The 12658-nt window shown below is 39.7% G+C and overlaps 1 protein-coding gene across 1 annotated transcript; it reads right to left on the reverse strand.

Moving 5' to 3' along the window:
• Positions 1-3958: 3958 nt before the first annotated feature.
• Positions 3959-6456, reverse strand: LOC109420317 (CLIP domain-containing serine protease B4). Its single transcript, XM_019694643.3, has 6 exons — positions 6399-6456; positions 5598-5667; positions 5394-5536; positions 5064-5320; positions 4727-5004; positions 3959-4664 (listed from the first exon to the last, which is right to left on the reverse strand). The coding sequence occupies exons 1-6, from the start codon at positions 6399-6401 to the stop codon at positions 4363-4365; spliced, it is 1053 nt and encodes a 350-aa protein (XP_019550188.2). The 5' UTR covers positions 6402-6456; the 3' UTR covers positions 3959-4362.
• Between the last annotated feature and the right edge of the window lie 6202 nt (positions 6457-12658).

The following is a 12658-nucleotide window of genomic DNA, read 5'->3' on the forward strand; positions in this document are numbered from 1 at the left end:
ATACGAAACGGCGTAATTAATCCCGGAAGAAACTCAAACGGCACTCAAGAAGCAAACCTTGGAGAAACTGCGGAAAACATTATAGGTTAAACCTTAAAATCCCGGATGAGTACCCAGCCCAAAACACGAGAAAATGCTATTTTGTGACTCGGATTTTTTTTTAAATTTCAATGAAACTTTGTTCAGTGGATTTCGTAAACCATTAATTTTTGTATCAAGATATAATAATTTTTGCTTGCATACATACATTTATTTGTTCAACATCATTAAGACAAGACATAATCAGCAATAGTACGCCACAATACTCGGTTTGTGGCTGCCAGTCTCCATCCTCGGTCGCGCCCAATGCTCGCCAGGTCACGTTCCACCTGGTCCACCCATCGTGCTCTCTGCGCTCCACGCCTTCTTGTGCGTCAACCGGATCAGTTGCAAACACCAGCTTTGCAGGGTTGTTGTCCGGCATTCTTGCAACATGCCCTGCCCACCGTATTCTTCCGGCATTGGCCACCTTCTGGATGCTGGGTTCGCCGTACAGTGCAGCGAGCTCGTGGTTCATCCTTCTTCGACACACACCGTTCTCCTGCACATCTCCGAAGATCGTCCTTAGCACGCGTCGCTCGAAAACTCCGAGTGCTTGCATGTCTTCCTCGAGCATGGTCCATGTCTCGTGTCCATAGATGACCACCGGTCTTTTCAGCGTTATGTACATGTTGCATTTAATGCGTGGGTGAATCTTTTTTGACCGCAGTTTCTTCTGGAGCCCGTAGTAGGCCCGACTGCCGCTGATGATACGCCCCGAATTTCACGGCTCACGCTGTTGCCAGCCGTCAGTATGGATCCGAGGTAGACGAATTCCTCCACCACCTTGAAAATATCCCCATCTATCGTAACATTTCCACCCAGACGGATCCGGTCGTGTTCGGTTCCGCCTACCAGCATGTACTTTGTTTTTAAGGCATTAACCAGCAGCCCGACCTTTGCTGCTTCGCGTTTCAGGTGGGTGTACAGCTCTGCCACCGTTCCAAATGTTCTGGCAATAATGTCCATGTCGTCCGCAAAGCACACAAATTGACCGGATTTTGTGAAAATCATTCCCCGGCTGTTGAGCCCGGCTCGTCGCATCACACCTTCCAGAGCGATGTTGAAGAGTAGACATGAGAGTCCATCACCTTGTCGCAGTCCCCGGCGAGATTCGAATGAACTGGATAGTTCACCCGAAACCCTTACGCAGTTTTGCACACCGTTCATCGTTGCTCTTATCAGTCTAGTCAGCTTCCCAGGAAAGCCGTTTTCGTCCATGATTCTCCAAAGCTCTGCGCGGTCGATACTGTCGTATGCCGCTTTGAAGTCGATGAACAGGTGATGCGTTGGGACCTGGTATTCACGGCATTTCTGTAGGATTTGCCGTACGGTAAAGATCTGGTCCGTTGTCGACCGACCGTCGATGAAGCCGGCTTAATAACTTCCCACGAACTCATTCGTTTTAGGTGACAGACGACGGAAGATGATCTGGGATAGCACTTTGTAGACAGCATTTAAAATAGTGATCGCCCAGAAGTTCTCACATTCCAAATGGTCGCCTTTCTTGTGAATGGGGCAGATTACCCCTTCCATCCACTCCTTCGGTAGCTGTTCGGTTTCCCAGATCCTGACTATCAGCCGGTGCAGACAGGTGGCCAACTTTTCTGGGCCCATCTTGATGAGTTCCATCCTTACAAGCTGCTTTGTTGGTTTTGAGCTGGTGAATGGCATTCTTAACTTCCCTCAGCATGGAAGTTGGTTCATTTCCGTCCTCCGCTGCACTGGCGTCGTCGTTTCCTCCGTTGCCGTGGGCTCCCGTGTCTACGTTCTCCACGCCGTTCAGGTGCTGATCGAAGTGCTGCTTCCACCTTTCGATCACCTCACGTCCGTCCGTCAAGAGGCCTCCGTCTTTATTCCTGCATATTGAGCTTCTGATAGAACTTCCGTGTTTCTTGGGAACGGCACAGCAGCTCCATTTCTTCACATTCCGCTTCTTCCAGGCGGCGCTTTTTCTCCCGAAAGAGGAGGGTCTGCTGTTTCAGCTTCTGTTTGTAACGTTCCACGTTCTGTCGAGTCCCTTGCTGCAGCATTACCGCCCTCGCTGTGTTCTTCTCCTCCAAAATCGTTCTGCACTCTTCGTCGAACCATTCGTTCCGTCGATTCCGTTCCACGTACCCGATGGTGCTCTCGGCTGCGTCGTTGATGGCTGCTTTCACTGTACTCCAGCAGTCCTCTAGAGGGACCTCATCGAGATTCTGCGCGTATGCTGAGGCGACATCCGGTAGCTTCAATCGCTCTAGGTTGTACCGTGGCGGTCACCGGCACCGTACATTGTTGATGACGGTGTTTTGGGCATAGTTTGACCATCACCAGATAGCAGTCGGGGTCGATGTTGGCGCCACGATAGGTGCTGACGTCGATAATGTCGGAGAAGTGCCGTTCGTCAATCAGAACGTGGTCAATTTGCGACTCCGTCTGCTGTGGTGATCTCCAGGTGTAACGATCAGGGGGGCTGTGTTGAAAAAAGGTGCTACGTATGGCCATATTTTTGAAGGTGGCGAAATCAATGAGTCGTAGGCCGTTTTCGTTCGTCTGCTGGTGGGCGCTGAACTTACCAATCGTCGGTCAGAATTCCTCCTCCTGGCCTACCTGAGCGTTTAAATCTTCTATGATGATCTTGACGTCGTGGCTTGGGCAGCGATCGTACTCGCGTTCGAGCTGCGCGTAAAATGCTCCTTGTCATCATCAGTACTTCCGGAATGTCGGCTGTGCATGTTTATTATGCTGAAGTTGAAGAATCGGTCCTTGATCCTCAACCTGCACATTCTTTCGTCGATCGGCCACCAACCGATCACGCGCCTCTGCATATCACCCATCACGATGAAAGCTGTTCCCAGCTCGCGTGTGTTGTCGCAGCTCTGGTAGATGGTATGATTACCTCTAAACGTTTGCACCATGGATCCTGTCCAACACACCTCCTGCAGCGCTACGATGCCGAACCCACGGTCCTTCAGTAGATCGGCGAGTTTGCGGGTGCTCCCAATGAAGTTGAGAGATCGGCAGTTCCACGTACCGAGTTTCCAATCGCAAGTCCTTTTTGTTCGCTGGGGTCGTTGCCGTTGGTCTCGGTTCGTATTATTCTGTTGTTGATTTTCGCCATAAGGTTGGTCATAGTTTCCGGCCGGTACCACGCGGAGGTAGGGATAGGAGATAGGAGTTGCTGGGCAGAGGCTAGTGGATCACAATGGGATCTGAATTGCGCAGCATAACCAGCCTTCCTTTGTCTAATACCATGTAACTGATGACGTTAAAGTATAGCCTAGGCTATGCCGAAAAAAAATGCCACAGACTGCAAAGTGATCCGACGCTTGTGAAAAAAGTTATTCGCCTGGTAACTTAGAACAGATTTTATTATTTATGTTATTTCTTTACATGTTAAATTTAAGCACCACCGGGCAATCTGTACGTGATAACTTTTTTCACAAGTGTCGGTCGGATCACTTTGCGGTCTGCGGCAAAGTTTTCGGCATAACCTAGGCTATACTTCAACGTCATTAGTTAGATCGTTTTAGACAAAAAAATTCAATTTATGAGAAAAATGTAAAAAACATGTTTTCTTTCCCATACAAATTTCAATCGCAATGCGGAATACGGGGAAGCAACCGATCGTTCCCAAATTTTACACAGTTGTTTTGGACGCTAAAAGAAACCAAAAAAGCTTTGTTCCGAAAAATCGTCTTTGTTGACCCAGTCTGATAACTATCTACATGATTTTTTTTTTATCAATGACACATTATTTTATCTGTTGAGTAATTTACTACATGAAATGTTATTAAAATTCTGAAAAGATTCGTCAAAGGGAGTTTTTTCTTCCAAATCATGGGCAAAACAAAAAAGTATTAAAATAAATTAATTATATACATGTATTGATGCTACTTGATGACAATTTGATACGCTTCTTTATTCAGCCCGACGCTGACTCATCTACTTGGTGGCGAGTTCTAATAATAATCAACTAGGTTAACTTTAAAATTTAATTTAATAAAGTCGTCGAAAGCATAAAATTAATCATTAGAAAAAAAAATGAAATACATACTTCGTTCTAGAGTTTAACTACACATTTAAATAAATACGAAAAATAAAACATACTGATACCTACTACCTAGGAAAAAAATCCTGCACACAATATCTGGATGGAACTGTAAATCAGCAAGTAAAGCTGACTTTTTATGAGTTGACTGCATTTAGCATTTTAGCAACTTTGTAGAATTCTGTCGGATGTTCAACTCTTTGTATTGGTATTTTTCGTTTCCGAAAGCGTTTGGGAACGCCTAGGAAACCTCATTCCAGCAAATTTTCCTGAATCCAGTCCATATAGTATGCAGTTCTTGTGTAAACTGCAGGACTCATCGATCCACACGGAAGCCCGAAACTGACTACCCCTAAATGAAACCACTTTCCTTCGAGCTCAATCATCAATGGACCTCCCGAATCTCCCTGACACGTGTCGGCGACTTTGTCCGTGGGAGATTTGGCACACACGTGCATTTCACCGGGTCTACTTTTACTAAATAAATGCTCACAATCTTCCACTTCGGTGATCTTGAGTTCTACGTGCATTTTGACCTTACTCATATCTCCACCTTGAATTGGATAACTTTTTGAGTTACATTGGAGACTACCGCAACTAAATATTACTGGTTACCTGTTTCATTTGTTCCCCACCCGGCTGCGTAAACATGTCGATCATTGAAGTATTCTTGTTGGTCGGGTAAAACGGGCAAGCAAATTGGAAAAATGTATTTTGTGTAGTCAATTGGTTCAGTCAGTTTTAGAAGAGCAATATCGTTTCGCTCCCTCCGGTATTGACGGTGCATTATTATCTGGCTAACATACGCTTCGACGATGGGATCATTACAGTTGCCCGAATCGTCACAATCTTTGCCTGTTGAAAGGTTATGTTCTCCAAATCGCAACGCCAAGCTAAAATTGTATGAAAAAATATCATATGTAAAGCTCCAAGGCAAAAACATCTTACTCACTCCTCAGGTTTCTTCACGTTCCCAAAGCAATGTGCCGCTGTCAGAACATACAACGTGTTTATAAGTGTTCCTCCACATATTACTGTGCGTTCGTCATTTGCGATTTGCTCTATCACAACCATCCACCTGTATTGCTCCAAGTCAGTCTCCGATCCGCCTATAATCTTTGTACTTGCGTGGCCAAAACCGCAATCCTCGACATCAGGAAGCGTCATTTGTCTGCTTTCTATCAATGTGGTAGGCTGATCGCAACATACCTAAATTAAATCAATCATGAGAAAATGAGCATTGTGCGAACATATGATCGTAAATATTTTCTTAACATCTTACCGAACCTTTTCCACAAGTGTTAGTAGTTAAGAATTTCATTTCTTGAACAGAAAGCAGTGGCTTTCGTGCAATTTTCAAGAGCTCTGGACAATGATCGATTGGTACGCATTTGCCGTCTCTGGCCCTGGAATTGACACAGCTGTCTGAAAATAACACACATTTTTTAGTATTTCTATAATGGATCAGATGTGGTAACAATATCACCTAGATCGTTTGACGATACCAATCCAATAATCAGAAACCATTGTAAAATATTTAGAAAATTAACAGTTACCTAGAATGAAAAACGGAACAAGAATTTGCACCAATGTTGACGTGAAATGAACTAAGCATTCAACTCAAACAGTTTCTCTCGCGAGAATCGCTAATCGCAACTGACGCTGTGTTGAGATATTTATTTAGATTATGTAGTTCATCTGAAACCTTGCAGTGTTATCAAATTAATGTATTCGTGAAACGAATCGCGGTAGTAGTCCATATATACACAGTTAAAGATGAAAATCGAACAAAACAAACACTTTGTGCATCGAAACTTTGTTTGCTCACTTTCAATTCGGTTATTTATTTTCTAATCCACTACACAAATATTTTGTATGAATGAAGATGTATTCTCAGAAGTTTTTCAATATTACATTTAAAATTTCATTGAAAACCCCTAGTTCAATGCAATCCAAAAACAAGTTTCTATGTTCTACATATGTTCAGTGAAAAAATGCGGTATAAACGCATACATTTCACTAATCTCAAATTCTGAACTTTTATTAAATTCAATGAACACAATCTGCAGCCTTTTCTGGAATTTCCAAACCAAGCAGGAAAGTTCGATGGTTGCATGAATTACATAGTTCTTATGTGTGGGTTAAGACAATGAAACTCATGCGACCATCGATATTTTTTCCTGCAGGAATCCAACAAAGTCTATTTCTGGGTTCAATAGTTATTGTATAGGAGATTTAAACCCTAAATCACAATTTTCCATGAGGATGTCGTGATGTACTAAATTACCATTGAAGTATTTTTTTTTATTTCACGAAATAAAACAGTACACTAGGCTATTTTCTTTTGCATCCGAACGGTACGTATACATGGAATCAACTGCTTTTCTGTCACAAACAAGTTGGGGTCATTCAAATATTGCGCCCTGTAGGAGCAATCAATAATTATGCAATTTTTTTCAATACATCATATTCTTTGCCTTTTTCGAACATCAAAATATTCTGAAAGGACTTAGGGTAAATCGCCAATTGGCTGCTTTAGTTGTGTTTAGATAATTCCAAATTCAAAATCTGCATGCAAAACTGAGCCAAAATCCAAATTTTCATGAATTTTGGTGCCCGGGAACCAATTTAAAAATCAGCTAGAAGTTTGTATGGGAGCGATTTGTCGAATCACCCCTCGTCGCATTTTGTACTGGGCGGAGCTGTCAAACAGTTGGCCAGCTGTCTAAAGGTGATTTCGAAAAATATCTTCGAAAGCAATTTTAGGTAAAAAAATGAAGTTCTAAAAATCTGAAAAAAAAATCATGGTTCAGAAAAAGGAGCTCTTTCGTATAAAATCAAAAAATCAATACATTTTTCTTAATTTAAAAACCCAATTGTTGCAGGTTGGGATGCCAACATAAAACTGAACAGTGAACACAAAAGGCTGAGCATGAGCATAAGCATAGATGACCGCACAATTCATAGATACCGTAATCCGGGGTCAAATTGATCACTTTAAAACAACTTTTGCGGATAATATCAGTGCCTGTTCAAATATTGCCGAGAGAATTTCTATAACTATTTCTTGTTCTGATTAACTTGCATAACATCCCAACCAAGGCTCCACAAAAATGTTAAAACAGAGAATTTACGGGAAGTCCTATTAGCATTAGATTGTTTAGTAGCAATGATTTCAGCTAAATGAGAAATACATTGAAAATTCCTTAAAAAATAAGGCAAAACTAACTTTTTTTCTAAAAAATTAAAAGTTTACACTCATCTCTAAACCTCTACGAATCAGATGATGTAAAAAGTTTAAGATCATTACGACGCTTAAGAGTTCCTAGTATGGAATTACAATGTAGTACCCGAGTGATCAATTTCACCCCGCTGATCAATTTGACCCCGGTTTACGGTACTACTCCGTGATTGACCGGAGGGGATTTTTAGTGTTCACATGTACATATATGAACAAAAACTTAATTGAAAAAAATCACGGCTGCCTAGTTTTCCGGAACACTCCAGTGGAAAACAAACATTCTCCACAGACACCACCTACTTTGAAAAATCATAACTCAAGAACGAAGCATCGCAGACACATTTTTTTTGTGAAATCGTAAGCAAATTTCGTCAGCAATAAAAAAAATACAAAATGAAAATTGTTTTCCACAAAATTTTCCACTGTTGAAAAAAATCGGTTGAAAAAGTCGGAAAAACTATTTACCAAGTCCGAAAAAATTCTCAAAAAAAAAAAATTTTTGGAAGGAAAATCAATCAACATCTGTACGATTTTCACAAAATTGGTCATTACTCAGTAACGAAAAAAAAACACATCTTGAAAATTTCACAGAATATAGCTTATAAAATTTCCTTCGTAAAATATTGTTATGGGAATTTTTCCGGACTCCGCGAATAGTTTTCCGACTTTTTAAACCAATTTTCCTCAACAGTGGAAAACAATTTTTATTTTGTATTTTTTTTTTTTTGATTTCTGAGAAAATTTGGTCACGATTTCCTACAAAAAACACTATGTCTGCGATGCTTCGTTGTTAAGTTATATTTAAAAAAGGCTGATGTAGCACATCTGGACTATTACCACAAAATTGGTCATAACTCAGGAATGAAGAAAAACCACATCTTGAAAATTATACAGAATATAGGTTATGTAATTCCCTTCCAAAAATTTGTTTGGGCATTTTTCCAGACTTCGTAAATAGTTTTTTTTTCGATTTTTTCAACCGATTTTCCTCAAAAGTGGAAAATTTTGTAGAAAACATTTTTCATTTTGTATTGCTCATGATTTCACAAAAAAAATGTGTATACAATGTTTTGTTCAAAGTAGGTGGTGTCTGTGCCTGTGGAGAATGTTTGTTTTCCACTGGAGTGTTCTGGAAAATTAGGCGACCCTGTTTTTTTTCAATTTAGTTTTTGTTTAAATGTATGTAAGCTCTACATGTGAAAAAAATTTAATTACATTCTGAGAACCTTCGTACCAATTTGTACGATAAGATAAAAAATCCTCCGGAGCAATCGAAATTGCACAGAGCACCACTGAATGGGGATTGGGCCAAGCACAGCATTCTCAATATACACAGTTCGAGAGTTCCTTACGGTGATCGAGGATGGAAAGGAATGTTAGTAAGACAAATGTTGTTTTAGAGACCTTGAATCGCTGCACTTGCACGTTTGTCTCAGGAAGGAATTTTCGTTAGAAGGAAATGGTAACCATTAAAATGAGCCACCCGAGCAAAGGCGGATAACAAAATGATAACAAGTTCTGTTACCTGGTTATCATTCGTTTGATAATTGAGTTTGTTATCATTTAGGTTGAATTAAGAGCCAACATAACAAAAATGATAACTCAAATTTACTTCTCGAATACCAAAACGATAAGAAGTGAAGTTATCATTGAGTTCAAGTTTTTGTTTTTTTTATTCTTAATCACTTAACCTAATTAACAGCTCTTCTGTCCACTAGGGCCCTACGTGAGCGATTCCAATTGGACGCTGCACTTACACTTTGTACAGCGCCTACATGTATTCTATTCTAATTCAACTATATCGAACTGGTGCCTTGTGCTGCTTCAACTTTTCTACCCTATCCACGGTAGAATGATGAGCACTGCTGTTGTGGGCTGCTGTTCCTTTTCCAGTCCAATTGGGGGTCGTCCATTATGAGTTGCGGTTCGCCGATATCCAAAATTCCGGGTCCGTTAGAGCTATATGCTCCGAAAAGGGTCAGGTGTCAGCTGCTCTCGGGGGGAAGAGCAACTGACGAAAAATTGCAAGTGCCGGGGCTGGGACCGAACCCATGACCATCCGCTTATGAAGCGAACGTGTGGACCACTGCGCCACGGGCCCCGACTGAGTTCAAGTTGACATAACTAATTGTGTGATGCAATATTTTGTTTCACATTACATTTAGTTATCAGCATGAAAAAATACAGCTGATTGATAACTGGTGTTGTTATCAATTAGTTATCATTCAGAGCTATTTTATCGATCAAAATAGTAAAAATCGACTTTACCGACATCGTCAGCAATTTAAAAAAATTTCTTATAATTTACAACCAATGTTTTCAACTATGCGCCCAGGCGGGTCTCGAACCCTGATCGAGTGATTGTCTGTCGCAGCCGATATACCAACGGGACTTAGTGTGAGAGCGAGTAATTAAAAGCTACGCTTTCGTACTACAGTCACATTGAAGGTGGAAAACTGAATCTATTTTTAGATTTGAGGTTCATCAGACTCTCAGTTTTGGGAAAGCTTTGAAATACGCGTTTGGAAACAGATAACATATGTTATGTCATTTATGTTATCTCGATAGTCCAAAATTGTCGAAAACTAATTTTATTACACTAGTTTACAGCATTTTTGAACTCGGTAAGCTGATGATCATTTTTGGTGTAGAATCATGCCCTGAGTTCGGAAACGTGAAGCAAAAAAAGTTACAGTAGAGCGGAATTTTTTTCGACTTTCCATACAAGGCTGTCGATTTGAAATCGTTTTTTGTTCTATTTTTAAGCAAAGTCGCTCACTTCAAACATTCTCCGTAATCAATGCTCCGATTGAGCTGAAATTTTCTTTGTAACTCGCCTACATATGATATGTCAAATTAACGTTGAAAAAGAATTTTTAAATAGTCTTTTTCTCATTGAAAAAAAAAATACATTTCATTAAATATTTTTGGATATTTTGCTAAAATTTAAGGTAATCATCCCAAAAACTCGCCAATATCTTGAATTCCATCAATCTGACCCAAAACCTGCATTTAGATTATCGAATGGTATTATATTCAGCCTTCAATTTATGGAAAAAGATTTAAAATTGGTTGAACAAAACGCAAGACATTTGAATTTTAGTAAATTCCATATTTTTAGAAGTAATAAAACTCGATATTGAGCTAAAACTCAAAAACTGTTCTACTTAAAATTTCTTGAAGGTCGGTTTCGAAATCAGGGCTAAATTGTGCTTCAAAAATTGTGGTCGTTGACAGAAGTTTACGACTTTCGTTTTATTTTGTAAACTAGTGTTATCACCTGATTATCATCAATTGGAATAGATGATTACAAAAATAACAAAATGATAACACCGATAACACCATAATTAGGAAAAATTGTAAATATCCGGCAGTTGTTGGGGCATATGGGGCAATATAAGCATTTAAGGGATCTTTCATGTATGCTTATGATTCATATTTACTTCCAATTACACCTGCAGCTATTTTCAATGATCTACTGTCGTGTTAGTTGTTTGAAAGGGTTGTATACCATTTCACCGAAAACCATTTCGCGGAATTTTTTTTCGCGGTGTAACATTTCGCGGAATGAACCATTTCGCCGAATACCATTTCGCGGAATGACTTTTCGCGGAATGTACTGTTTCGCGGAATACCATTTCGCGGAATTTAATATTTTGCATATAATTATTTTCTCTTTTTTGTTTGGGAGATTTTGGCTTTCTCAGTCTAGGGAATCCAAACGATTAAATTGGCATTGCCCGACGTTTCGGTCTAATTTATTTGGCCTTTTTCAAGGGTAAAGCTGTCTATCGTTTTTTGTTATAATAAACGATAGACAGCTTTACCCTTGAAAAAGGCCAAATAAATTAGGCCGAAACGTCGGGCAATGCCAATTTAATCGTTTGGATTCCCTAGACTGAGAAAGCCAAAATCTCCCAAACATTAAACTTCCAGTCGAAAATTATTTTCTCTGCTAAACTTTACTCGCCCCTACACCGATTAATGCGCAATCATAATCACCATAGCTCTGTGATTATTGTTGTAAATATGATACTTTTCTGGAAAAAAAATATTTGCCTTCTTTAAGCTAAGCTGTTCTTAAGAATTCTGAATGTCAGGCCAAAGGACACTAGGCCGACTGTCATTAGATCAAAATAAGTGGAAATAAGAGCGAATGGACATTAGGCGTAATGACCAACAAGCCATCGTTGTCACATAAATAGATTGAACTTTCAAGCGTTTATGTTGCTAGCAACATCAGAGTTTTTTCCTTCTTTAAAATGTGACTGTTCTATCCACGTTGTTGTTTGGCGATCGAATTGCTAATTGTTTCATCATATACCATCTTTTTTTCAAAGGTGTCAGGCCATTCGGCCGAAGGTCATTAGGCCGAATGGTCATTGGGTCTTCTTCTTGCCGTTACGTCCCCACTGAGGCAAAGCCTGATTCTTAGCTGTTCTATGACACTTCCACAGTTATTAACTGAGAGCTTCTTCTGCAAATGACCATTCTGCATGTGTGTATCATGTGACAGGCACGAAGATACTTTATTGCTGCTGAATCTACTGATATTTTACCCATCAATTTTTCCTTCTTTTAAATATAGGCTGTTCTTTCTAGTATCATTGCTAAAATGGTTTTTGGCGCTGAAACTGCTGATATTCAATTCATAAATGAGTGTAGAATTAGCATTCAAGTTAAAATACACATTAATAAAAACAAAAAAAAAAAATCACAAATTTTACCATCTTTAAAACATAGACTATTCTTTCAAGTTTCATTGTTAAACTAGTTTTGGCAAAAATTGTTGGAAAAGGTAAAAACAACGGCTAACTTTCAATTCGTCCTGTCAAAGGCTGTTCAAGTATTGTGCAGTTTTCGGCGAACAAATTGATAACTTCATAGAATATTTTACCTTCTTTCGATAATAGGCTGTTCTTTCAAGTTACATTGTTGAACTTTTTGGCTGGCAATCATACGTCTTACTTCATCTGAGTGAGTTTTTTAGAAGCTCGGCTAGGCTTGATCCTACTGTCGTTACCCTTCTTTAAACCAGGAGCTGTTCTTTCGAGTTGTATTGTTATTTTATTTACTGGCGGTCTCACTTCGTTTGAGATTTGTTATTCTTCTTTAAATAGGCTGTCATTTCACATAACACTTGCTGGTGAGCAAACTGATATCTATATATGAGATTCTTCCTTCTTTTTAAGAATAGGTTGTTTATTTATAAGCTGCAGTACTACAGTGTTGTTTAGTGAGCCAAGGGCTGAAAGTCTCTTTAATAAAGACAAATCAATCAATTGTTTGGTGACCCAGTACCTAAC

Source organism: Aedes albopictus, chromosome 3 (assembly GCF_035046485.1).
Source record: "Aedes albopictus strain Foshan chromosome 3, AalbF5, whole genome shotgun sequence".
In the NCBI taxonomy this organism is placed as follows: domain Eukaryota; kingdom Metazoa; phylum Arthropoda; class Insecta; order Diptera; family Culicidae; genus Aedes; species Aedes albopictus.

What these genes read in the sequence shown, in the direction of transcription:
- LOC109420317 (XM_019694643.3), bottom strand. An exon ending in ACACTTGTGGAAAAGGTTCG is followed by an intron (nt 5,321 to 5,393) that starts GTAAGATGTTAA and finishes GATTTAATTTAG; the next exon opens with GTATGTTGCGATCAGCCTAC. An exon ending in AACGTGAAGAAACCTGAGGA is followed by an intron (nt 5,005 to 5,063) that starts GTGAGTAAGATG and finishes ATACAATTTTAG; the next exon opens with CTTGGCGTTGCGATTTGGAG.